Source organism: Anabrus simplex, chromosome 1, assembly GCF_040414725.1.
Source record: "Anabrus simplex isolate iqAnaSimp1 chromosome 1, ASM4041472v1, whole genome shotgun sequence".
Taxonomy (NCBI): Eukaryota; Metazoa; Arthropoda; class Insecta; order Orthoptera; family Tettigoniidae; genus Anabrus; species Anabrus simplex.
The window spans coordinates 415,567,630-415,594,548 of NC_090265.1; the positions used below are offsets into that span (position 1 = coordinate 415,567,630).

General features: G+C 38.4%; 1 protein-coding gene across 1 annotated transcript in view; it reads left to right on the forward strand.

Moving 5' to 3' along the window:
* The window catches only part of LOC136856878 (uncharacterized), a 1,002,838-nt gene that overhangs the window by 946,667 nt on the left and 29,252 nt on the right, over positions 1-26,919 (forward strand). Inside the window, exons 6-11 of the mRNA XM_067135095.2 lie at positions 6,631-6,888; positions 12,185-12,415; positions 15,560-15,785; positions 18,290-18,357; positions 25,071-25,151; positions 26,076-26,318. Of these exons, the coding sequence (XP_066991196.2) occupies positions 6,631-6,888; positions 12,185-12,415; positions 15,560-15,785; positions 18,290-18,357; positions 25,071-25,151; positions 26,076-26,318 (1,107 nt within the window). The remainder of the gene's footprint in view (positions 1-6,630; positions 6,889-12,184; positions 12,416-15,559; positions 15,786-18,289; positions 18,358-25,070; positions 25,152-26,075; positions 26,319-26,919) is intronic.

The window sequence follows — 26,919 nt, forward strand, 5'->3', positions numbered from 1 at the left end:
TGTTATATTGCTGAAATGTGGTGTTGGAAGTTATTGAGGGCTTGGTATTTTGGAGAAGTGGTGATATAAGATGGTGGATGGCAGAAGGTGAGTGTTATTGTCAAAGAAGTAGAGGTGGTATAAATGTGGTCTTGGAAAGGGCGGAGATAGATAAGTTTTTGAGGGCTATTGCTGAAATGTGGTATTGGAGAAGTGGTGGTATAAGATGGTTGAAATGTGGTGATGGAGAAGTGATATGTAGAGTTATTGAGGGCTTGGTATTTATGATTATGTGTTATGATTAAGTTATGATGTGTCATATTGCTGAAATGAGGTGTTGGAGAAGTGGTGGTATAAAATGGTTGAAGTTATTGAGGACTGTGTTATATTGCTGAAATGTGGTGTTGGAAGTTATTGAGGGCTTGGTATTTATGATTATGTGTTATGATTAAGTTAGGAGGTGTTATATTGTTGAAATGTGGTGTTGGAGAAGTGGTGATATAAGATGGTGGATGGTAGGTGAGTGTTATTGTCAAAGAAGTAGAGGTGGTATATGTTGAAATGTGGTGTTGGAGAAGTATGGAGAAGTGGTGGTGTACTCATGAGTAAGTTGTAAGAGAAGGCGGTTTGGTATTTAATCTGATTATTTATTACTGAATTTTTTTGGATGGAGAGGTGGTATATGAGGTGGAGCTGGTGCTATATTGCTGAAATGTGGTCTTGGAAAGGGTGGAGATGGATAAGTTATTGAGGGCTATTGCTGAAATGTGGTATTGGAGAAGTGGTGGTATAAGATGGTTGAAATGTGGTGATGGAGAAGTGATATGTAGAGTTATTGAGGACTTGGTATTTATGATCATGTGTTATGATTAAAGTTATGATGTGTCATATTGCTGAAATGAGGTGTTGGAGAAGTGGTGGTATAAAATGGTTGAAGTTATTGAGGACTATTGTTGAAATGTGGTGAGAAGTGGAGTTATTTTGCAAATTTTAGAGTTGTAAGTTTTGATTTGGTGGTGTATCTGAAATGGAAACTGTGTCGAGTACTTAGTTAAGTATGTGGAGTTGGGTAATGATTTGGGATTGCATGAAGGCAAGGTCTTTCTGTTTGTGTTAGAGTTGGTTGGAATACAAGTGCTGAAATGCTGAGTGTTGTTGTTTGGAGTATTGATTAGGTGTAGGTCAGGAACAATAATGTGACGCAAGTGCAGTGCGCAATAAGGACACTTGATGAGCATGTTTGATTATCTTTATCATTATTTCTCTCTTGATTCTGGGGTTTTAATTCAACGGAATGAGGGGCATGGCACGAGGTTCTGAGGATGACTGCTGTGGTGACTGTATTTTGGGGGTTGTACGTTTCCGGAGTATCCAACGAACCTCATGGCATGCCCAGGGGATACGGTAATTTCTTTCCTTACCCTTTTTTTGTACGATTAAGAGTGGAATGGTGAGAGGGAAAGCATTGTAATCTGGTTGGATCTTGGGGCCTTCAGGAGGTCTCCACGGGAAGGGCCGGTCGAGTCATCATTGGGTTGGCGGCCTTCTTCTCACCAGGGGTCATGACTCGGCCGGACGGTAGGTTATTATGTGGTGTTTGTTTTGTTTGTGTTTGTTTATATGGTGGAGTGTGGTGGCTTAGGTTGGATTATTTTATTGTGAACATGTATTTGGGGCTGAACGCCTGTTATGTTCATGAATAAATAAATAAAAATCCCATTGTCGGCAGCCCTGAAGATGGTTTTCTGTGGTTTCCCATTTTCACACCAGGCACACCTTAATTAAGGCCACGGCCGCTTCCTTCCCATTCCTAGGCCTTTCCCGTCCCATCGTCGCCATAAGACCTATCTGTGTCGGTGCAACGTAAAACAAATAGAAAAGATAAAAACCATTTGATTAGTATCTGTAAGCAATTTAATAACGTTAAGATGGTAGACTAGGATAAATTAGGTAGATAGCATTTTACAGGGCATGGTATGCAAGGTGTGGATGGTATGGTGTGGTATACGAGGCATGGGGTAAAGATTTCTTGGTGAGGGAACTGTGTGGTACTTTACAGTACCACGGCACGTAATTGCACTTCCGTACTCTGTAAACTAATTGAAGGCACTGATAGGAGCACAGAAGAACAGTTGCAATTGAAGTTCAGGAAACAAACCAGGAAAATAAGGAATTTCAAGTTACCCAATTGCAACCGTTAAGTTTTAGGGAGAAAGTGGGTCTGAGATTGCTCTTGGTAAACTGTCATAGTGTAGTAAATAAGCAATTAAAATTCAGTACATTGGAATCTTATGAGATTGATGTTATGACAGGAGTGGAATCATGGTTGAGAGGAGTGGGTAATAGAGAAGTATTTCCAGAAGGGTATACAGTCATCACAGAGACCGAAGAAATAAGAAGGGGTGGGGGGGGGGGGGAGGGAGGTGTTTATTCTGGTGAAGGAAACTTATTGCTCACATGAATGGTTTACTGATGAAAGGGATGAAATATTAGGGATAAAATTAGTGATAATCAATCAATCAATCAATCAATCAATCAATCAATCAATCAATCAATCAATCATCATCACTGCTGATCTGCATTTAGGGCAGTCATGCAGGTGGCACATTCCCTATCTGTTGTTTTCCTAGCCTTTTCTTAAATGATAGCAAAGAAATTGGAAATTTATTGATCATCTCCCTTGGTACCTAGAAGAGAGGAAAGAGACATGGAAATATTTGAGAAACTAATGGATTACACTCATAAAAACAATAATAATACATACATACTTTATCATTATAGACCGTTATGCCTTTCAGCGTTCAGTCTGCAAGCCTCTGTGAATTTATTAAATGTTGGCACAATCTTCGATTTGCAACTAGTGCTGTGTAGCCTCATTTAGATCTATACCAGTACCTTTTATCTTTAAATCATTAGAAACTGAGTCTAACCATCGTCGTCTTGGTCTGCCTTTACTTTTCTCACCCTCCATAACAGAGTCCATTATTCTCCTAGGCAACCTATTCTCCTCCATTCGCCTTACGTGACCCCACCACTGAAGCCGGTTTACACGTACAGCTTTATCCATCGAGTTCATTCCTAACTTAGCCTTTATCTCCTAATTCTGAGTACCCTCGTGCCATTGTTCTCACCTGTTTGTACCAGCAATCATTCTCGCTACTTTCATGTCTGTTACTTCTAACTTTAAATAAGATATCCTGAGTCCACCCAGCTTTCACTCCCATAAAGCAAAGTTGGTCTGAAAACAGACCGATGTAAACATAGTTTCATCTGGGAGCTGACTTCCTTCTTACAAAACACTGTTGATCGCAACTGCAAGCTCACTCCATTGGCTTTACTATACTTTGATTCAATCTCACTTACTATATTACCATCCTGGGAGAACACAACCTAAATACTTGAAATTATCTACCTGTTCCAGCTTTGTATCACCAATCTGACATTCAATTCTGTTGAATTTCTTACCTACTGAAATCAATTTAGTCTTCAAAAGGCTAATTTTCATACCAAACTCATTGCACCTATTTTCAAGTTCCAAGATATTAGACTGTAGGTTTTCAGCACAATCTGCCATTAAGACCAAGTCGTCAGCATAGCCCAGACTGCTTACTACATTTCCACCTAACTGAATCCATCCCTGCCATTTTATACCTTTCAGCAGATGATCCATGTAAACTACGAACAGCAAAGGTGAAAGATTACAGCCTTGTCTAACCCCTGTAAGTACCCTGAACCAAGAACTCATTCTACCATCAATTCTCACTGCAGCCCAGTTGTCAACATAAATTGATGTGATAATAATTGGGGGGGATCTAAACTTGCCTGAAGTTGAATGGAATGGAGCTGCAAGTGAAGCCCATCAACAGAAACTGGCAAATACGGTAAGTTAATTTGGAAGCAAGGGAGGGAGTGAGGAAGAGAGAGTGCCAAAAAAAAAAAAAAAAGCTTTTTCAGAGAAGTCAACGGGAAAGAGACCATGAGGAAGACCCCAAAAGAGGTGGACAGATTCAGTGTGGGAGTGCATAGAGAAGAGGAGAGGAAAGCCAGAAGATGTACTTAACAAAGGAGAAGAGTGGTGGAGAGTTAGGCAGCGATGGAGGTCCTTGATTCACAACTGACCCGGAAAGCTGTAAACGGGAAATGAAGATGTTGATGATTTACCCAAATAGTACAAGCACCAACTTGACTCAATAACTTACTTACTAGATGTATTTGTGGGAAATTGTTTATAAAACCAAGGTAATTGAAGGAATAGGTTACCATAAGGCTGTAATAATGGATGTAGGACTGGTACCAAAAAGGTCACACAAGACAAGTACTTGTACAGAAAAACTAAAGTTGATGAATTTGGGACTTACCGTAAATCGTAATTCAGTTGTTGGATAAGTGAAGGGAGTAATGTGGATACACTTTGGGCAAACTTTAAAGGAATCATTTAGGAAGAAGGGAAGCAATTTGTACCTGTTAAGAAGCATAAAATGACCTCAGATCCTGTTAATTATACAAGGGAAATAAGAAAATTTAAAAGAAAATGTAGAACAGTAAACAGGAAAATCAAAGAGGGTAGGGAGAGAAAAAAAAAAGGCATACTTCATGAGGGTAATGACCACAAATGGAAATTGAAAAGGCAGTATTCATATATTAGGAATCAAAAGGAAAATAGAATCCAAATTCTCACAATGGTGGGAGAAGGGGGCGAACTCTTTTCTACAGATAATGAGAAAGCAAATCTATTTAGTTGGGAATTCATAGATTCAGTAGAAGATTGTCAGGAGTTGGAAACCAAAACAGAAGTTAGAGAGGGGGAGACACATAAGGAAACAAGAAGCTTCTCATTTACAAATGAAGAGATTTTCAGAGAAATCCAACTCAAAAATGAAAATCAGCCAGGAGTGATCAAATTAGTAGGGAGGTACAATGGGGTGGTACATGTAAATTTAAATCTTATAGCAGTTGTATAGTATTATTTGAAGTGATTCTACATACTGTACGTATATAATTGATTGTGTGTGTAAGTACAGAAGATATTATGAGTAGAATTTTGTAAATAATATACATTTATTAAGGATAAGCTGTGTGTTTAATAGAAAATTTGTTAGTGTAAATTGTATAGTACTGTATTTTAAGAATTTTTCTTCCTTTTTTAAATTTAAAATTTACTGCTTGATAATAATGTATTTTTGTATATCATTTGCCACCGAGGTAGACACCTCATTTGCAAATAAAGTGATTTGATTTGATTAGATGTATGTTAACTCAAGAAAGCATTATATGAGTAAATAGTACAGAACTTCACATGACAAGTTAATCACATTAGGAATGGAATCTACAACAGGATACCCATGCGCATGGAGATGATACTCTTTTTTAATAGTCTATGTCAATGGTTTAATCATAGCATCACAAGAAATGAATATATTAGGGGATGTCAAAGATGCACTCATGAAAGAATTTAAAATGAGAGGCATAGGAAAAATACATTACTCTTTGGGAATAGATTTTGAATATGACAATAATATTATCATGGCCATATCACAAAGTAAATACACTTAAGAAATAATCAAAAGATTTGGCATGAGTGAGTTCAAGAGTGTCTCAAACGCCGGTTAACCCAGACATTAAAGTGAGAAGACCGAAAGAGTTATCAGCTGCAGAAATGTATAAATACCATATCAATAATTAAAAGACTCCTTTATGTACTTAGCTGTTGTGACCTGTCTGGACATAGCTTTTGCTGTAAATTTCTTAGGTCAGTTTAATAACAAAGCAAAATTAATTCTAAGATATTTGAAGGGAACAGCCAATTACAGAATTACCTACAGAAAATACAAAGAAATAAAGGGTTGTGCTGATACAGACTGGGCAAATTGTGGTTCTGATAGAAGATTCTAAGTTATACAGGACTTGTGCTTACCAGTGGTGGAAGATGTATTACTTTTGAGATGAAGAAACAGAAAACTGTTTCATTATCAAGTACACAGGCAGAGTATATGACACTGACAGAAGCCCTCAAGGAAGCTATATATCTGCAGAACATACTAAAAGTTGCAAAACCAGACAAAATAAAGATGAATCTTCACATATTTTGTAATAATCAAGGAACTCAAAGGATTTCTACAAATCCCATCTTTCATAATTGCACAAAGTACCGGTACATTGATATTAAGCATCACTTCGTACATGAAGCACAAAATAAAAAAAATGAAGGTATTCTACATCTCCACAGAAAAAATGTTGGGAGACATATTCACAAAGCCGTTAAAAAGACAGAAGCATGAATATTGCTGTGAGAATCCTCATATTGGCACTCTGAATTGAGGGGAGCATATTAGGATATATCAGTCCAAATGCCATGACTAGGAGTAAAGATTAGTATAACATTTTGTATTCTGTGGTGTCACTAGGGAATAGGGAACCTGTATTTGTTATTGTACTGAATAAATAATAATAATAATAATAATAATAATAATAATAATAATAATAATAATAATAATAATAATAATAATAATAATAATAATAATAATAATAATAATAATAATAATAATAATTATCATCATGAAACTCTCAAAAATTAAATTATTTGTAGCTTATTTTGAAATGTTAATTTCAAAACAGTCCTCGTTATTCACAATTGTTTGTATATCTCCGCAGCTTACTGTGATGAACGCCAGAGTTTGGATGCCATGTGTGCCCAGATCACAGGAGATGCCATACTATTCTCAATGCTGAGAGCAGAATCTCCTCATGGACCTGTCAAATGTCCATTCAGTGGACCCTTCACATTCACCTATAACCGTGGGATGGGTGAATGTAGCAATCCTGTGTCCAGAATAGATTCTTGTACTGACGAGTCCCGTCTGCTGCTGCGTTACCAGGCGTGTCCAGACGTGTCTGGCACAGAAAGCACAGGTGAGGCCCGCATTCTCTTACTGGTAACTAACCGTGATGCAGTAGTTATTAGTTAGTAATATATAGTTAACTATTCCTTTACTTTTGACCCTGTTATGCTTTGAGAAAAATTGATAATGAAATTATTTCTTCATTTTGAATTATGCAAATATCATGAGTTACAGTATGTTTTTAACAGTCTGGTTCCTAGGCTGAATATTCAGCATAGCAAGCTTTGGTTCAGAGGATCCCGTATTTGAACCCAGGCCGTCCAGGGGATTTTAAGCTATGTCTTGTTAATTCTTCTGATTCAGCGACTGAATGTCTTGTGTTTAGCTTAATGTGCATATCTTCATTTACGTGCAATAAACTACAGTGCTTACCATTGCAGAAATATACAATAGTCCACATAAGATTGGTGTCATGAAGGGCATCAGGCCGTAAGAATGAGTCGAGTCTGTGTGTGTGACATTGATGACGTGCAACCTCACAATGATGTGGAAAAGTGGCAGAGAAAGAAACAAGAAAAACGAGAGTTACATTGTTTTAACAAGAAATGTACCTACACCTGAGAATAGTAATCTATATAAATAAAGTTGTAAGGGTCTTCTGTCTGTAATTTTGTTTATTTTGCCAATTCTTCAGATATTTATCCATTTTAGGTCAACTCAAGTCCGTATCAGCGGTTTGTAGCTTTGGTGTCTGTTTGTCCGTCTGTTCCACAATCATGGCGAAATGGCTGGATAGATCTTGATCTAATTTCATATTTAGAGTATACTTATCCATTAACAGGTTTTGATATGCATCTGATTTGAAAATCACTGAATAGACTGTGGGGTTATAGGGAGATCAAACAAGTAATTTGATATTTTCTCAAACACTGTTAATTTTCTGTAAAATCTGTAGACTATATGTGAAACGTCCCTTCATTTTAAATAATTTTTGTTATGTACATAATTTCGCTTACTCTTCAAATAACAGATAAAATGATCATTTTCTATGGTTTTCATGCTCTGCTTCAAGTGACAAACAGTCGAACACCCTCAAAGACCGACAACGAACTTATCAGTTACCATGGCAACGTCTCTGGCTACTTGCCAGCAGGGAAGTAATGTAATGCCATTTTCATCATCATTCCTGTAAACTCGTTGGTTGCTTGTTGGGTAGAAGGTGAGAGGGACGTCAAGGCACCATTCTGCGGAATATTTGCAGAATACCATTGGAGGTTATAATCATCTTCAAATAGTATTAAGTGTGGCTGTTAATATTTCTACAGTACCGTGGAGTGAAGCCCGTTATTACACGCTGTAAGGTGTTTTCTGGCATTTGCTATAATTTTTGCTGTATTTCTCTTCTACTTCCATTTTCTGCTTTAATTTCATGCTTCTGCCTTTCCTCTTCAGGCTTAAGTAATAACACAGTAAGTCATCTTCTTATCTGAATAACTAAGAATCCCTGCACCTAAATTTCTCCCCTGTTACAACCTTCAAAAATCCGTAGCTCATATTATCAGAATTTAGGGAGGAACATTTCATTTTTCTAATACATCCTCCTGGTATTTAAGTATTTGTCCTGTCCGGCTGTCCTCAGTTATTATCCTATCTTCAGTTAATGTCAGCTTTCTTAACTGTTTTACATATGTATGCAAGTGCTAATTACAAAACCTGGACACTCTCCTCTGAGTGAAACTATGCACTATTTCTTTAGTGCATTTTTTCCTTCACAGTCTTTGATTTGCCAATTAAGTCTCATAATGTACCATTAACTGGAACTTATTTAGAATTAGTAGGTAGGTTGTGACACATTTGAGAGTTGGTGCCTCTTACTGTGGCAACTAAAAAATGAACTGCCCTTGGAAAATCTTAGTTCAAAGCCGAAAAACACCAGTCCGTGTCTAAGGCCCCTGAGAATGATTCTGAACGCGAAGCTGGTATGAATGCGGACAGATTTAGGAAAACATTTGGAGAAAGATGCTGATAGCAGGCCAGATTTAGGTCACAGGGAGAACATCACTGAAAATCTAGGGTGCCTGAGGCTGCTTTTAATAATGTTGCTTTATGTCCCAAGGTTTCTGAAGACATCAAGGAGCCAGATATTTTGTGCTGCAAGTGTTAATTTATATGCAGGTAGATTTACCGACGTGAGCTTTGCAGATTTCTAGCTTCCCACAAGCGACACCTCTTCACATATCATTGAACTGAGACAGGATCAAACCCACTACCTTGTGGACGGTTATCCAACACTGCTATCTAACCCATTTAGCACAGCAAGACTGCTTCAGAGCACGAGGCCAGGCTCTGTGCCGACAGACTTACCACTGAGGAATATTTGCAGGCGTTAGCTGAATGACAAATTAGCTATATGTTGTCAAAACACAGATTTCTCAGCAGAAATAAGAAAGACGGCCATCCCATTAACACAGATCAGAGACCACCTTTAGTCTTTAAGATCCTACAATGCTACATTCCAAATCACTGGCTGCCCACATGTGAAGGAGTTGAAGATGACTAGAAGCCATGCTCAATCCACAAGATCAGTATTGAGGCCCCTATTACCAGTCAACAATGTACATGGTAGTCATGTTGCTGGCATGGAAGGAATGTGACAAACAAGTCTTTTCAGAGAACAAAAACTCTTCTAAAGAAAATATCTGTCCCTTTCCGTTCTTATCAAATGTTACGGGAAGACGAGGTGATCAAGGCATTTATTTTGTCAACTGTCTGATCAGTTCTGGGAACACTTATTTTTTTGTGACTGTAAGGTCAGTCAATATTAGAACTCATGAAAAAGGCTGAGAAATACCTTCACCTTAAATATATCATAAATCAGGACAAGAGAGCTTTCTTCCCAAGCAATTTCACCGGACGACCTTGATATATGCAACTACATGAATGAACTCTATATGTTACATGTCTAAATATTTCTGATCCAACCTTTCCATTTCAGGTACAAAGAATTCAAAGCGGGATGAAATGTCATTTAAAATGGCTAGGCATCCAATGATCGTCACAACATTATATAACTGTGTATTTCACTTGATAGTGACAGCTCTCATGGACTTATTAATCTAAGATCATATATTTGGATATTTTTTTTTTAAAAATTTTTATGTCCTCAGTTGAATGGCAGATGCTGCCTCTGCTCTCCACATCCTCTCTCAGCTGATGTAGCCATCTGATCCTAAGTCTTCCCACTGGTCTTCTTCCTTCAACCCTTCTTTCTAGGCATGCATATGGTGTTCTTGTGCTAGGCATTTGCTTTACATGTCCATACCATGCTAGTCTCAAAGTCCTTAGCTTCTCTTCTATCGAGTCCACTTCCAGTTCCATTCTGATGTAATATTTTTTTACATGATCTTGCGTGTTTTTTGGAGAGTAGTTTGTAGAAGCTTTATTTCACATTTACTAACTTCTCTCTCTCTCAGTGTGCATGTTTCTAGACTTTGTGAAAATGGGCACAAAGTATGACTTATACAGAGTGCTCTTGGTTGTCATGGGCACCTTGTTATCCCAAAGCAGATGTCTCACAAAGTTGTAGACACATATTCCAAGGTTAAATTCAGAAGAGAAATCTCGGAACCATTTGAGATCAAAACAAGGGTCAGACAATATGACAGGTTTTCCCCACTCCTCTTCAACTGCGTTCTTGAAAACGTTGCAAGAGAATGGTGCACAGAACTGGTCAGTTCGAGTGTCCAGAGTGAGGTCTACCTTGGTCACACGAGAGACCAGTGGACTGTAAGTTGTCTGGCCTATACAGAGTACATGGCACTGATCTTTGGAAATAGCAGCGATCCAGGTCCATTGTCTCACAGGACAAATGACCAGAGTAAGACTCCAAGAGTCACTGGAGAAGATCAAGTACTTCAATGTCAAAGAGGCTAACGGAGAGATGTCATTAGAAGAGCGTAAAAGCAAGTATGTGGAGAAATTTAAGTATCTTGGTGACTATTGAGCCCAACTTATCAGAGAAAGCAGCTCTCTCGATGATAGCTAACAAGCTAAACCTGGCGTATCGATTGACTCCAAACACCTACAGCAAGCAATGCCTGTTATGGAATTTGAAGTTGGAACACTTCACAACCATTATTCATGCTAAAAAGACTGGATTGAAAAACTGGTAGGCAGAGAGAGAATAATTCTCATAAAAGTTCTTGAGCTGATATTGGAAGCATGAAATACAAGAGACATTACAAGACTGTGCCATAAGAAAAGCTAACAAAAGAAGCCCAACCACCTCTTGCTGTTAATCCATGTTATGCAGTATGCAGCTAACTACCCACGGCTGCACAAAAGTTCTACCATTGACTTTGTTAATTATCAGTGCATATAAAATTATAAGTTTCGAGCATATTAGTGAGCACTGATTTCATCTACCACTTCAGATTTACTCACTGACTTATCTTGGTCATATACTGAAGACCAAGCTGCAATTATAGCTTACACACTGTGGAGCGAACAATCTCCCCTGGTCATCTCACAAGGACATGAAGTTACATACAGAGAAGCGAACCACCACCTCCAACTTACTTACTAAACATTATCTGAATACTAGGCACTGTTCACTTTTTCTTATATAGGCCTACACTTCTGCTACATTTTCAAATTGTTTCAGGTTCACATAGTGCAGAGCTAAGGCTAAAATACAACTCATCTGGATAAATCCAATGCTCGACAACTTCCCCATACTGAAATACATCTCTTCAACAATATTCTTCTTCTGCTGCTTTTCCCACACATGTAGGGTTGCACGTATGGATTTGGCTCTGTTTTATGGCTGGATGCGCTTTCCGATGCCAACCCTATGTGCATGGATGTAATCACTATTCTGCATTTCTTTGGTGGTTGGTTAGTGTGGCATTTTGTCTGAATATGAAGAGGATAATGTTGATAATATTGTTCCACAATATTCCACAATAACCTAACCCTCACATATATACTGGTTGTCTAATCTCAAATATCATTAATTAGTTATACATATTATTATAAATTAAAACATTAATAATTCAACACTTCTTGATTAAGTAATTAGTTTAGCCAATTTTGTCAGGTGAACACCGAATGTACTTTAAACTTTGCTTGATGTGAAGTGGAAAATGATCATTTTTCCATTTGTCAAAAAATCCAACTTCCTGTATTTGGTTTGAACCCACAATATCAGGAATTAGAGGACAATACTTTACTACCGATCTATAGAGCTAGCTTGTAAAACAGACTTTTAAAATAGATTATTGGCTATGTCTAGAATCAAAGTGAGTAAATTGTTAAATATTATGTATTGATATCTGCATTGAGTGATTATTTGTTTTCCTTTAAAGTGGAAGAGCTGTTGTGTCTGGCATTATGGAAGGAAGGTTCCACGCGATATCTCATCGGCAAGTTGTATCATAAGATGGCCACATCGAATGAAGACCGGTACCGCTGTTTTGTGTATGATCATAGGCAAAGCAATGGACATTCTACCTTTAACGTGGCTCAGTCAGGAGATGCCACATGCAATGGTCTCTTATCAGCCACTGAAGGCTCACGCACAATGAGGCTCACGAAAGGTAAGTTTGCATGTTAAATACCATGGCTTTAATATAATCCAAACTTGTTGTGCAGTTCTCATTAGTTTTCACTGTATTGACATAGATGTGTAGTTATACTTGCATCGGACGTGGAGAAATCTTATTTTTCTTCTTCTTCTGTGGCACTACAACCTTCTAGCCTTGACCTCTTTTTGGTCATTCCTCCACTTATCCCTCTTAGATGCCTTCCTGTCCCATCCTTCCACTATCAGGACTTTCAGGTTTGCCTCTGCATCATCTAACTGGCATAGTTGAGATTTTCTCCTTTTTTCTACATCCTCAGTGTTTGTGGCTGGTTAGTCTCCTTTAGCTATGATCATTACAACAAGAAGTCTCTATGGTCTAACATGGTTATCTGGTTTGAGTCTCATTGGTGGAAAAGATGTTCAAAGCAAAGCAAAGCAAAGCAAAGCAAAGCAAAGCAAAGTCACCTCCGTACAGGCCATGAAGGCCCTTGGAGGAGTGGAAGGTAAAGGCTTCCACCATTGTTAACCTCGGCATGTGATGGGGTAGAGTGGTTAACTCTACGCCCAGCCGCCTTTGCCCCCAGGAATTAACCTGGTACTCATTTTTGGTGTAGGCTGAGTGAACCTCAGGGCCATATGCACCTCCAGAAGTGGAAATCTTGTTTCTTAAATTTTACGACTTCCTGATGGGGATTTGTTGCAAGTGATAAAAATCATTGTTATCCGTATTGAAGATACTGAATGTAGGATGCTAAAAGGTTTGTTTTGTCACCTATTCAATAAATATAAATTTTACAATTTAGGAATTTATTATTGATTCGAACCCATGTCCCTCTGGGCGAACCGAGCACGCCTTTACTGCCTCGGCCAGGCAGCCCCTGGAAACGATGTTCACCATCAGAATGTTGGCCAGCAGGATAGGAGATGTGGATGTATACAATTTTTAATTACCAGATTACTTGCCAAAAGCCTGGTGGATACTGGTGATGGATGGAGACATTAAGCCTTGAACAAACCCCTTGGTGTTATTTGGCAGGAGTAGGCTATATGCCAACACCTGCTTTCACCCTCTTGCTATATCATCATCATCATCATCATCATCATCATCACCACACGCGGACTTGCATGTTACTCATGGGCATCAAACACACTGCCAGAAGGCAAATTAGGACACCTGAAAAGACTACGTCGATTATGATCCGATGATGGCATATGCCACCTGTAGGGTAGTAGATGTACTGATAATGATTTCCACATCATTCGCCAGCAGATAGCCCAGTGGCATAGCTATAAAAGCGCCATCTGTGTCTATCCTTTAAAACGAAATGCTCGCAGCCATAATGCTCACGCACTCATGCTTCCTATAGCCAACTGAGAGAGTTTGAAAGGGGCCGAATTGTAGCCTTCCAGTGGCGGGAACTCTTTCAGAGAATTTCCACGCAAGTTGGATTTGGCATTTCAGTTGTGCAACAATGCTGGCAACAGTGGACACGTGAATATTCTCACACTCGTAGACAAGGTTCTAGACATCCACTCGGCACAAATGCCCGCCAAGATCGTCGTATTGTAAAGGCAGCAGTGGCAGATTGTACAGCTACCACAGCATAGATAAGAGAATGTGAGCCCAGAAATGTCAACATGAACTATTGCAAACTGGTTACTAGTATTAGGACTATGGGCACGTACACCTCTAGCTCATTTTCCACTCACGCCACAGAATCAACGTGCGTGGCTCCTCTGGTAACGTCAGAGGATCGTTCGTCCAAGACACACTGGCCCCATCCCAGGCCTTATGGTCTGGGGTGCGATAAGCTTCAACTCTCGTTCACCTTTGGTGTTTGTGGAGGGAACGCTGACCAGCACTCACTATGTACGGAATGTTATTAGACCCCATCTTTTGCTGTTCTTGCAACAGGAAGGTGATGTACTGTTTCAACAGGATAATGCTCGCCCACATACTATCCGTGCAACTCAGCATGCTCTGCAAGATTTGCAGCAACATCTCTGGCCAGCATGATCTCTGGGTTTATCTCCAGTCGAGCACCTGTGGGACATGATGGGACGACAAGTGACTCGTACAACTCATCATCCCACAAATCTTACGGAATTATGTGAACAGGTCGATCAGACGTTGAATAATGTATCCCAAGATAGTATTCGCCACCTGTATGATCGACTACATACCAGAGTCAGTGCTTGCGTTGCCACCCGTAGAGGCTACACCGCACACTTAAATGGGTGTTTCAGCATGGGTCCATGCCTGGTACCTTAGAACCGCTTGTGCTACTGATTTGTAAATATAATAATTTCATGTACTCCATATGTATTGTTTCTACAATAAATCTTGAGAGAATTAGAAACCTCTCAATGGATGTTCTAATTTTTTCCCTCTGGCAGTGTAGAAAGACTTGCATCAGGCCTCTTCAGAGGCCACACGCAAGCAAACAGTTAATCCATTCTAACAATGAACACTGCTCAATTTATCCTTTTATAAAAAATACCCCATCAGATTCTTTAAATAATTGTTCCAGTTTGCAGTCATTTAGTAGCCTCTAAATTCCCTTTTCATTCTTAAATCCAGATCTTGATTAATATTTTCTTCTCAGATATCAGTAGGTTTTCTTTATTCCTTTAACATCCATATCTCAGATGCATAAATTAGAGCTGTTCTCAGTAACATCTTGTGTAGATTACATTTGGTTTTATTTGTAAATACTTCATTTTGTTGCTTTCCATTTATAGTGTAAGTGTTGTTTACCCGGCGAGTTGGCCATGCTGTTAGGGACTCGCAGCTGTGAGCTTGCATCCGGGAGATAGTGAGTTCTAACCCCACTGTCTGCAGCCCTGAAGATGGTCTTCAATGGTTTCCCATTTTCACACGAGGCAAATGCTGGGGCTCAACCTTAATTAAGGCCACGGCCGCTTCCTTCCCACTCCTAGGCCTTCCTATCCCATCTTCGCCATAAGACCTATCTGTGCCGGTGCGACGTAAAACAAATTATCAATACGGACAATGAAGCTGATAGATTATAGTAAAACAAATTGTTGACTGATTGAGTGTTGTTTGTCAGCCAGCCTGCTTCTAGTTCGAGGATGTTAGATACGTATTATATTTTGTTCTTTCTGTTTAATCCTGTATTGTTGTGACTGTTTCCAGTTGAAACTCAGCACCCTCGCTGCCACTACCCTTTGTGGGTGACGGAGCATCATCAGTGGCACACTTTGGATTACAAGAGCCTCTACCACTTCTCACACAAAAATGCCACACTGCGTATCACTGACAAAGACAACAAAGGCCAGGAGATACGGGTGGTGTGTCACAGCATAGAGGTTGCCGACAATGAGCATCAGGTCACACTTGTTGCACACCTCACCAGTGGATGGTAAGTGACCCATCCTTTATGTTTCGATTTCTTTGTACTCTTTCACAGTCAATGAATTTTACACATTCCAGGACCTATTCTCCAGGAGATCCATTGCTTCCTTGTACTTTCCTGGTCAGAACATCCTTCTTCCTTACCTCATGGTTTCAGTTAATCATCTCCAAGCTGAGTAGCTCAGATGGTAGAGCATTGGCCTTCTGAGATCAAGTTGGCAGGTTCGGTCCAGAGGTATTTGAAAGTGCTCAAATACATCAGCGTCATGTCAGTAGATTTACTGTTATGCACAAGAACTTCCATGGAGCAAAATTCTAGCACCGTGCCCTCTGAAAGCTATTGAAGTACTGTAATTAGTGAGATGTAAAACCAATAACAATTGAATTCAGTTCAATTCAATTCAACTGAACTTGCACTAAGGATGTAAATAATAATAAGGATTAAAAAGACAGGCATTTCATTTGAAGGTTTATTCAGAACAAAAGTTGGATGTATCCAGCAATGAAGTCAGTGATAACAGGAAAATTTTATTCCATGTGAAGCCTTTTTAATTTTATTCAGCATTGATTAGTTCAGTCTTCTTGTGGATGTGAGTTTCAAGTGAAAATACATCTCTATTTATATTTCTTTCTGGAAGATTCAGAAGCACATTGTAGCCTCTTTTGGCAGCCTGGTTCATTGATACAGCCAAGAGGGACATAGTGGTTACATTTTAACCAGTCCCTTGCCCCCTTACTCATCATACTGTAAATATCTCATTCAGCTCTTAGTACTTTCAGTCCATGATTGTCTTTTGAGGAGAGTGACTAGTTTTGTATTTATGAGTATGTGTCAAAATTACCTGTTGTGCAGTGAATTTTATATTTAATTAGTGTTTTGTTATAAGTAACAGTTTAATACATCATCTGTAATTGGGAATAGCCTGTTAGTGTTTAATAAATATATCTGTCTATTAATTTGACAACGTGGACATGAAATGAATCAGCAAAATGAAGTAGTAAGTTGAGTGTTACAGACACCATTGTAATTTTGGACTTGACTTTTGTACTGTATAAAGCATCATTTCATGCAACATTGAAACTATTTTAGGCTGATCTTTACTCATGTGAATTTAGTTAGTGGGGGTGTCATGGAATCCCACCTTTCCCATGCGTCACTATTAATTGTATCACACTTGTTTATAAACAATCTTAAGAGGTTGTTAATTCTTAGTGAATCATCAATCAGCATATTGCATAATCAGTCATAGACTATTTGCAAGATTTTTGTGTTTTCAATGTTCCTACTTCACAACATTTATATTCTTGTGAATTCATTTTTGTGTTAGTTTTTAGTTGTCAGTAATGAAGAAGAGGTGGAAATTTGGTCCAGTATCCCTCTTGTGAAACGTGGGTTAGTTTTACAACTTCATCGACTTCTACATGATCACAATCCTTATATATACATGAAATATGTTGAATTATGTCATATTTGACACCAACATAAAAGAACAGCCTTCTTGTAAAATTACAACTTTGTACATGAAACGCTTTTCATCAGTCTTCACCCCTCAATCAAAACCCCTTTGAGGGTATATAGTTTTAAGACAACTTCTTGTTTAAAATCTAGGATATAGAGAAGCAAGCATCATGTGAAACTTTTCCCTTGATAAATTATTCCAATCCCTTACTCCTTGTCGTATAACTGAATATCTGCCCCAGTTCATCCTCTTGAATTCCAGCTTTATCTTCATATTAGGATCTTTCCTACTTTTAAAAGCTCCATACTAGCTTATTTGTCTACTAATGTTGATCCACGTCACCTTTCTACTGATAGCTCAAAACATACCACTTACTTCAAAACTACCTTAAAAAGATGTTCCGCCAAATCAACACTTGTTATATACTGAACTAGTTTTATTACACTAGAGGACCAGTTTCAACTCATCATGGAGTCATCTTCAGCTCGAATATTAAAATCAAGAATCAGTACACAATTACATACAGATATACATGCAACAATACAACATAATCGTTTCTCAGCTATGGAGCAACGCATGAAGGATTCTGGTCGTAACTTACAAATATTGGAAAAAATACATAAGGGGGTCCCTAACATTTCCAGCGGTAGGACAACATGGGCAAGGAAGGGAAAGGTACAGACAAAAGAAGGAAGCAAATACCACCAAAATAGTGCACCTACATAGAGACAATTTCAGGGAGAGAAAAATGACTTACCGTATTTTGACAACATGTTGCTAATTAAGAAATATATTTCTTCATCTCATCTTGTAAAACATATTAGTAAGTGGTTTTCTAAATGAGGCACTGATATCTGTTATCTTGCTTGAGTTCTTCCTGTTACTCTTACTATTAACTTTATGATGCATTTCCTTGGGTTGTACCTTATTAGGTGTTTTAAAGAGCATTGTGAGAATATGTGATCAGAACAGTATTTGTTTGGTGATGCTGCACTTATTTTTATTGCTGTGCTATGAGCATTTATCAAAATATGTTTCTTTCTATTTCCAGTAAGAGTGGATACATTTGCATGGTGTTCTATCGGCGAGATGGTCACGTAATTGAACTACAGAGAAGTAGTAAGTTTCTTTGATTTTATACTTACTCTTATTTTATTATTAGTACAGTATCATTTTCCTCTCCACCTTTACCTTGAAAGACTTGCCTGAAGGACTGAATGTTTTGTCCACTGCTGTTCACAGACTGCTGAATCTCTTGATATTCAGTGTTAGATTGTTACTCTTTTATGTGTAAATCTTTGCTTTGTTATTTTTAACCATCCCATCCTATTTCCCCACATTTTTCTATGTTAAAGCCACCATAGTTTCCTGCTAGTATATTTTCACTGCAGTCCTCACTTGTCAATTGATCCAAGCTGGATATTTCTAATAAATTTTTCTTCAGCCTTATTTTAATTTTGTCTCTTTTATCCTTCATGTTTCCTTTGTATTTAACTTCTTCAAAAGAAATGTTGTCCATAGTGCCTGTAAACTATACTCTCATCCAGGATGAAAGCAAGGGGAAGGAAAACAATTTTATTCATAACTTTATAGCATTTTAGCCTGCAGATTTAAGCAGGCAGCTCTAGAACACCATAATGTATGAATGTGTTCACAGGCATAAAAGATTTAATGATTTCATCACAAAGAGTTAAAAGGTACAATGTCTATTACAGCCATATTACACCAAGAGTCCAATGGTTACACACTCAATGACGCTAGCCTTAGAGTCTATATAAATGTATACTTTATTACATAGTGCACAAGAGTGTGTTTATACATGGGGTGCATTCAGTTTCTAAATGCCACTTCCAGAATATTCTTCCCTTTAGTTTGTTCTGCCACTTTCTGAATCAGCTGCCCTTCCCATATTAACTTATTTGCCATTTGTTGGTCATGCTTTCTGTTGCTCGCATTACCTTCCCAATTGACATTTGGTAAATTGAGATCACGCTCCTTCCCATATCGTTTCCAACATAGCTGATTATCTTATAAAATAATTCTGAATCAGCGTCAGCGCTACCCTTTCCCGGTCTGTACACTCTAAGGATATCAAGTTGCCTATTATCTTTACAGACAAGCCTTACACCTAGAATTTCATGTTTTGTCGTCTTTAACTTTTTTGTAGCTTACAAATTCTTCTTTCACCAGAATGAATATTCCCCTCCTTCCATTCCTATCCTATCTCTACGATACACACTCCAGTTCTGTGAGAATATATCTGCATCTATTATATCATTTCTCAGCCACGATTCAACTCCTGTTACAATATGTGGTAAGTGTATATCTATTAAATTACTTAATTCTATTCCTTTCTTTACAATACTTCTACAGTTCAACACTAACATTTTTCTGTCATCCCTACTTGACTATCAGATCCCTGTACCCTTTATCACTGCTCCCTAGACCACCCCATTTCCCTGAATGTACCTCACTATAACCCTTCTAAACGAATTTCCTAACCTTTATGTACCACTGGGGTTATGTGATCTCATTACTGGAATGATTACATATTTTTTATCCTCCCAGTAATGTTCATCAATTTTCATCAATTAAAATATAATTAGCCTCAATATGACACTACACCAAGTAGCCAAACCTTTATGTGAAAGTGTTAATGGCCATAGTGAAGTCTCAACTCAGCTATAAAACTCATTCAAGAATTCAAGTACCGTACATTCAACTGGTTTATCTCACCAACTTCCAAATTGATGGGAGAAAATTGTCAAAGAGAAGATAACAACATTAATATATACACACATATATTACATACATTATCATTATAGACTGTTATGCCTTACAGCGTTCAGTCTGCAAACCTCTGTGAATTTACTAAACGTCGCCACAATCCTCGATTTGCAACTTGTGTTGTGGCCTCATTTAGTTCTATACCTCTTATCTTTAAATCGTTAGAAACTCAGTCTAACCATCGTCGTCTTGGTCTACCTCTACTTCTCTTACCCTCAATAACAGAGTCCATTATCCTCCTAAGTAACCTATCCTCCTCCATTCGCCTCACATAACCCTACCACCGAAGCCGGTTTATGTGTACAGCTTCATCCATTGAGTTCATTCCTAAATTAGCCTTTATCTCCTCATTTCGAGTACCCTCCTGCCATTGTTCCCACCTGTTTGTACCAGCAATCATTCTTGCTACTTTCATGTCTGTTACTTCTAACTTATGAATAAGATATCCTGAGTCCACCCAGCTTTTGCTCCCGTAAAGCAAAGTTGGTCTGAAAAGAGACCGATGTACAGATAGTTTCGTCTGGGAGCTGACTTCCTTTTTACAGAATACTGTTGATCACAACTGCGAGCTCACTGTATTAGCTTTACGACACCTTGATTCATTCTCACTATATTACCATCCTGGGAGAACACACAACCTAAATACTTGAAATTATCGACCTGTTCTAGCTTTGTATCACCAATCTGACATTCAATTCTGTTGAATTTCTTACCTACTGACATCAATTTAGTCTTCGAGAGGCTAATTTTCATTCCATACTAATTGCACCTATTTTCATGTTCCAAGATATTAGACTGCAGGCTTTCGGCACAATCTGCCATTAAGACCAAGTCATCAGCATAGGCCAGACTGCTTACTACATTTCGACCTAACTGAATCCATCCCTGCCATTTTATACCTTTCAGCAGATGATCCATGTAAACTACGAACAGCAAAGGTGAAATATTACAGCCCTGTCTAACCCCTGTAAATACACTGAACCAAGAACTCATTCTACCATCAATTCTCATTGAAGCCCAATTGTCAACATAAATGCCGTTGATTGATTTTAATAATCTTCCTTTAATTCCATAGTCCCCCAGTATAGCGAACATCTTTTCCCTCGGTACCCTGTCATGTGCTTTCTCTAGATCTAGGAAACATAAACACAGCTGCCTATTCCTCTCGTAGCATTTTTCAATTACCTGGCGCATACTGAAAATCTGATCCTGACAGCCTCTCTGTGATCTGAAACCATACTGGTTTTCATCCAACTTCCTCTCAACGACTGATCGCACCCTCCCTTCCAAGATGCCAGTGAATACTTTGCCTGATATACTAATCAATGAGATACCTCGATAGTTGTTGCAATCCTTCCTGTTCCCTTGCTTATAGACGGGTGCAATTACTGCTTTTGTCCAGTCTGAAGGTACCTTACCAACACCCCATGCTAATCTTACTACTCTATGAAGCCATTTCATCGCTGCCTTCCCACTATACTTCACCATTTCAGGTCTAATTTCATCTATTGCTGCTGCTTTATGACAATGGAGTTTATTTACCATCCTTTCCACTTCCTCAAGCGTAATTTCACCAACATCATTTTCTTCCTCCCCATGAGCTTGGCTGTTCGCAACACCACCAGGATGATTTCCTTTTACATTGAGAAGATGTTCAAAATATTGCCTCCACCTCTCCAGTGATTCCCTGGGATCTATTATGATTTCACCTGAAGTACTCAAAACACTGTTCATTTCCCTTTTCCCCTCCCTTCCTAAGATTCTTTATTACTGTCCAGAAAGTTTTCCCTGCTGCTTTACCAAGCCTTTCCAGGTTATTACCAAAATCTTCCCACGAGTTCTTTTTGGATTCAACAACTATTTGTTTCGCTCTGTTTCTTTTATCTATGTACAAAGCCCTGTCTGCCTTGCCCTTGTTTGGAACCATTTCTGATAAGCCTTCTTTTTACGTTTACAACCTGCTCTCACTTCATCATTCCACCATTCCCATCTTTACACACAGTTGTTCTTAGGCATTCCCTTGCTGTTTCTACTACAGCATCTCTGTATGCCACCCATTCACTTTCTATATCCTGAACCTGCTTACTGTCTACTGTTCGAAACTTCTTACTAATCATATCCATGTACTTCCGGCTAATTTCCTCGTTCTGGAGATTTTCTACCCTTATTCGTTTGCAGACAGATTTCACTTTCTCTACCCTAGGCCTAGAGATACTTAGTTCACTACAGATCAGATAGTGGTTTGATTCATCGAAAAATCCCAGGAAAACTCGTACATTCCTAACAGATTTCCTGAATTCGAAGTCGGTTAAGATATAGTCTATTATGGATCTGTTACCCCTAGCCTCCCATGTGTAGCGGTGAATAACCTTATGCTTGAAGAATGTATTCGTAACTGCTAAACCCATACTAGCACAGAAGTCCAGCAAACGCTTCCCATTCCCATTAGCTTCCATATCTTCCCCACATTTACCAATCACCCTTTCATATCCTTCAGTTCTATTCCCAACTCTCGCATTGAAATCGCCCATTAGCACTATTCTATCCTTGCTGTTGACCCTGACCACGAAGTCACTCAATGCTTCATAAAACTTGTCAACTTCATCCTCATCGTCACCCTCACATGGTGAATACACGGAGACAATTCTAATCCTAATTCCCCCAACTGACAAATCTACCCACATCATTCGCTCATTTACGTGCCTAACAGAAAGTATGTTGCGTGCAATGGTATTCCTGTAAAAGAGCCCTACCCCAGACTTTGCCCTTCCCTTTCTAACACCCGTCAAATACACTTTATAATCTCCTATCACTTCCTCGTTATCTCCCCTTACCCGAATATCACTTACTCCTAGCACATCCAGATGCATCCTCTTTGCTGACTCAGCCAGTTCTACTTTCTTTCTTCCGTAAGCCCCATTAATATTGATAGCTCCCTATCGAATTCCATTTCGTTCGCCAAGTTGTTTCCAAGGAGTCCCTTGCCTGTCAAAGGGAGTGGGACTCTGTTACTCCCATAGGTCCGAGGCTTGCTTAAAATGTTCTGAGCTCGGTAAATTCATGAAGCAGGATGCTGCCCTACTTGCACATAGTCCAAGTGAGGATCTCTCCTCTAACGGGTAATGGACCACCGGTGAATTGTATAGTCCTGGCCCCGTGAGCACAAGGAGGGCATGACTCAGAATATGTCCGTGATGCCCACTCCCATTCCATAGCAACTGGTATCCCGACTCTCAGGACCACTTACTAGGCCACTCAGCCGTTGCCCATGGTTCACGAACTAGGACGTGACTACAGTAACCCACACCATGAACCATGAATAATATATAAATCTGTATAAAGAAAATATACATGTGTTATTTAGCTTCATGTTTTTTCCTGTGTCATGTAGTTGTCTGATCTCTTCTCACTCATGCATGCTCCTTCTTCATTACAGTAAAGGACTGTAACAACAGACATGTGCCTATGTGTACCACACTGATTTCTAAACATATCAGAACCACTTTTAATTATAGAACCATGACAGTTTTGCTCACTCCTAGATTATTGATGGGTTACTTCCTTTCATGTGACTTTTGATAAGGAATGGAGTTATTGATCACTAAATATTAAATTCTTGAGAATTATAACATATTTACTTAGTATTTAACAGAAAATGAAAAACTTAGCTCGAAGTACAGTACAAATTTCAAACATGTGTTTGTACCTTTACAGTCTACTGTCACATTAGGAGCATATGTAGTAGTCTTTGGCTTTGCATTTATTACAAAGAGTTTTTCTGCAGGCATGACACTTCACAAATAGCTCATTTCCAGTGCAGTTAGTCTTTACTGGACAATGAGTGTGCTTCTCTTGTCTGTAAGGAATTTCTTCAGGGATGACAGCTCATGTTTACTGCTCCACCTGCTGCATAAGTTTCAGCTAGTTCCTCTCCCAACTGCAGGATTAATTCTCTACACTTAAGTTTAGTCTCATTTAGTACATTGTACACCACTCAGGAATTTATTCTTGCCGAATCCAATAAATTGTAAAGTGTGAATTGACCATCGCCTAGATGGTGCTTTCGCCGAGTATTTACAGGACATTTGATCAACCACATCAACTCCATATTTAGATCCATCATAAAATGTGACAGTGTCAGGTTTCTTCTTTTCATCACCCTCAATTTGAACATCGGGATGCATAGTACTCAGAATGAAAACATTTTGTTCATAGATCATTAGTGTAGAATCATTGGTCTTTAGCAATGCAGTGGTATACAAATTTTGCTTTGCCTCTTTTTGACAAAGACTGATACTTTCTTATGAGCTCTGTTCATAATACTGAAAAGGGTAGTTGAATTGGTTTTGAAGGTTTCAGCTAGTGACAAGGAGGTAAAGAAACTGTCACATGTGGTATTTCTTCCTTTGAGCGTGTAAGGTCCCATCTGTTTCTTTACAAGAAGTCGCGAAGTCGCTCACCATTGTATCTAGTGTCATCTTTTCCAAAAGAGCATTCACAACATACTTAAACATACTTCTGTCCATATTTATCTGGTTTTGAGGCTATGAACTGTAAATCTGCAGCGACATTTAGAAGGAAAGAGTTGCTCATCGATAGTTATTTATGGCACTGGTAAAGCTACATTGTGTGTTTGCAATGAAATTACACCAAATCAAACTTATTTTATCTCTTTGGATCTTGTAGATACAATACCAAATCTCAAAAATCACATTATTCCCCTGAATCTCTCTCATGCCATCGTCTCCTTTACTAAAGGGTCAAATGTGACCCAGCCACGGTTCTAGGTATAAATAGACTTTTCTCTTAATGGGTTTTCTCCAGAAATATGAAATTATGTGTGGATATTTATTACAGTTATTAATGAAAAGTCATACAAATTCAGGATCCCATGTAAAATAAAAAGAACAGTATAAAGGAAAGAATTAGTGAACATTCCAGTAATGACCCAGCCATGTTTCTAATGTTAAATAAATGTCCTAATCTGTTATGTATTACAAATTTAAATTACTGTTAATTTCATCATATCCATTTTTTCGTTCCAGATGACATTGTACAAGCTCCTGAAGAAGCCTGCAATCCTATGATCTTTCATCAAGCAACTATTCCCTATACCACTTTAATAAGTAAGTATAATAGTGTCAGAACCAAACACAGAGAAAAAATAAGTTGGAAAAATGATTGATCATCTTCAGTACTAAACAAAGACGTGTGACGAGTGAGAGTTCTGGGTAGGAAATTTTTGGATAACAATGGAAGGTTCAGTGCAAAACAAAGGTTTGTAAGCTGCTATCTCAGTAACGTGGCATCACAGAAGTGCGATACAAGTATTGTTTTGTTTGTCTAATGTAGAAGAAAAAATGAGCCGTCATTTACCAATGCACTATTTACGGTTCAATTTGTATCAATTTATTACTGGGATTCCTTATTCCTAAGAATTACAGAGATCAACGTGGGGCCTTCTGGCTTGCGTCAATGTTTAATCAAGCAACACATAAGAAAGTGTCCGGACGGACGGACAGACTTGTGAAGGTCTTCGACTCAGCAGCTTTGACCATATTATGATGATTATATATATTAAGATGGAGACCACAACAGAGCTCAGCGGACCAAGTACATTCATAGAGGCAGGGTTCCAGAATCGCCAGAAAATATTTGTGGCATTCATAGATCTTAAGGCAGCTTATGACACTGTTTAGAGAGAGGGTGTAATTTATGCACTATTTCAGGTTATCCCATGTCAGACAAGATCTTGTCCACTGTCTTGTTATCAAGAGTCTTTTAATAATAGTTGTGAAGGTATGAATGTTGTTAACAACATAAAGTTTCCAGAGTATTGGACCATGCATGTGTGTCTGTGCACGAATGGGCATGCACATCCTTATGTGCCATTGGGTTCATCAGTTGGACTGGCACACGTTTTGAAAATCTGTGGCGTGAAACCATTAATTGCATAAATGTTGTTTCTTGCAAATGAAAAGTTGTAAAGACACTTCATCAGGATATTCTTAATGCTTTTGTATACAGGAAGTTACAATTTTTTTTTACAGCTACATCACTACGCCCAAGGAAGTGTCCATATCGGGGCCAGTACACCATTAGTGGGTTCAGCGTTAATGGAAAGCAAGTTTTACGCAAGAAACGCAAGAAGAGAGTGACTTCGAGAAGGAAACGTGAGGAGATTGAAGAAGAAGAAATATGCAACAGTGAACACTTTGAATCTCTTGTGGTGGGCTGTTCAGACAAATCTGACACCATGGAGTTCTTTACATCCTGTGCAAAAGATAGAACAGGTTTGTCAAATATTCTGTGTTTCTATACAATGACACTTAGCGTCCTTATTATTGACTAGCTCTTGTCCCCATCATTGGCAGGTTAGTTTATTTAATTGCAAAGTAAAGCCATCTAGCAGAGTAGAGTAACAGGGGAACAGACAGAGTAACAACTTTAATGAGTCAGTGTAATCAAGACATAGATAGATAGATAGATAGATAGATAGATAGATAGATAGATAGATAGATAGATAGATAGATAGATAGATAGATAGATAGATAGATAGATAGACAGATAGATAGATAGATAGATAGATAGATAGATAGATAGATAGATAGATAGATAGATAGATAGATAGATAGATAGATAGATAGATAGATAGATATGACTTGATTTGACTACTGCTTGTTCCTTTCCAATACCGCCAAATAGGGTGAAATTGACTGCTGGGGTGAAGTTGACCGAAAAGTTGTTAAACATATTTATCTAGGTATATCTGTCAAGATAGTTCTATATTACACATTGGGCACTTCTGATTGAAGCTTTTAAAACCTAATTGTTACATAAGACAGGATGCAAAGCAATAATTTTGTCTCTTTAATTTGTCAAATTATCTTAAAA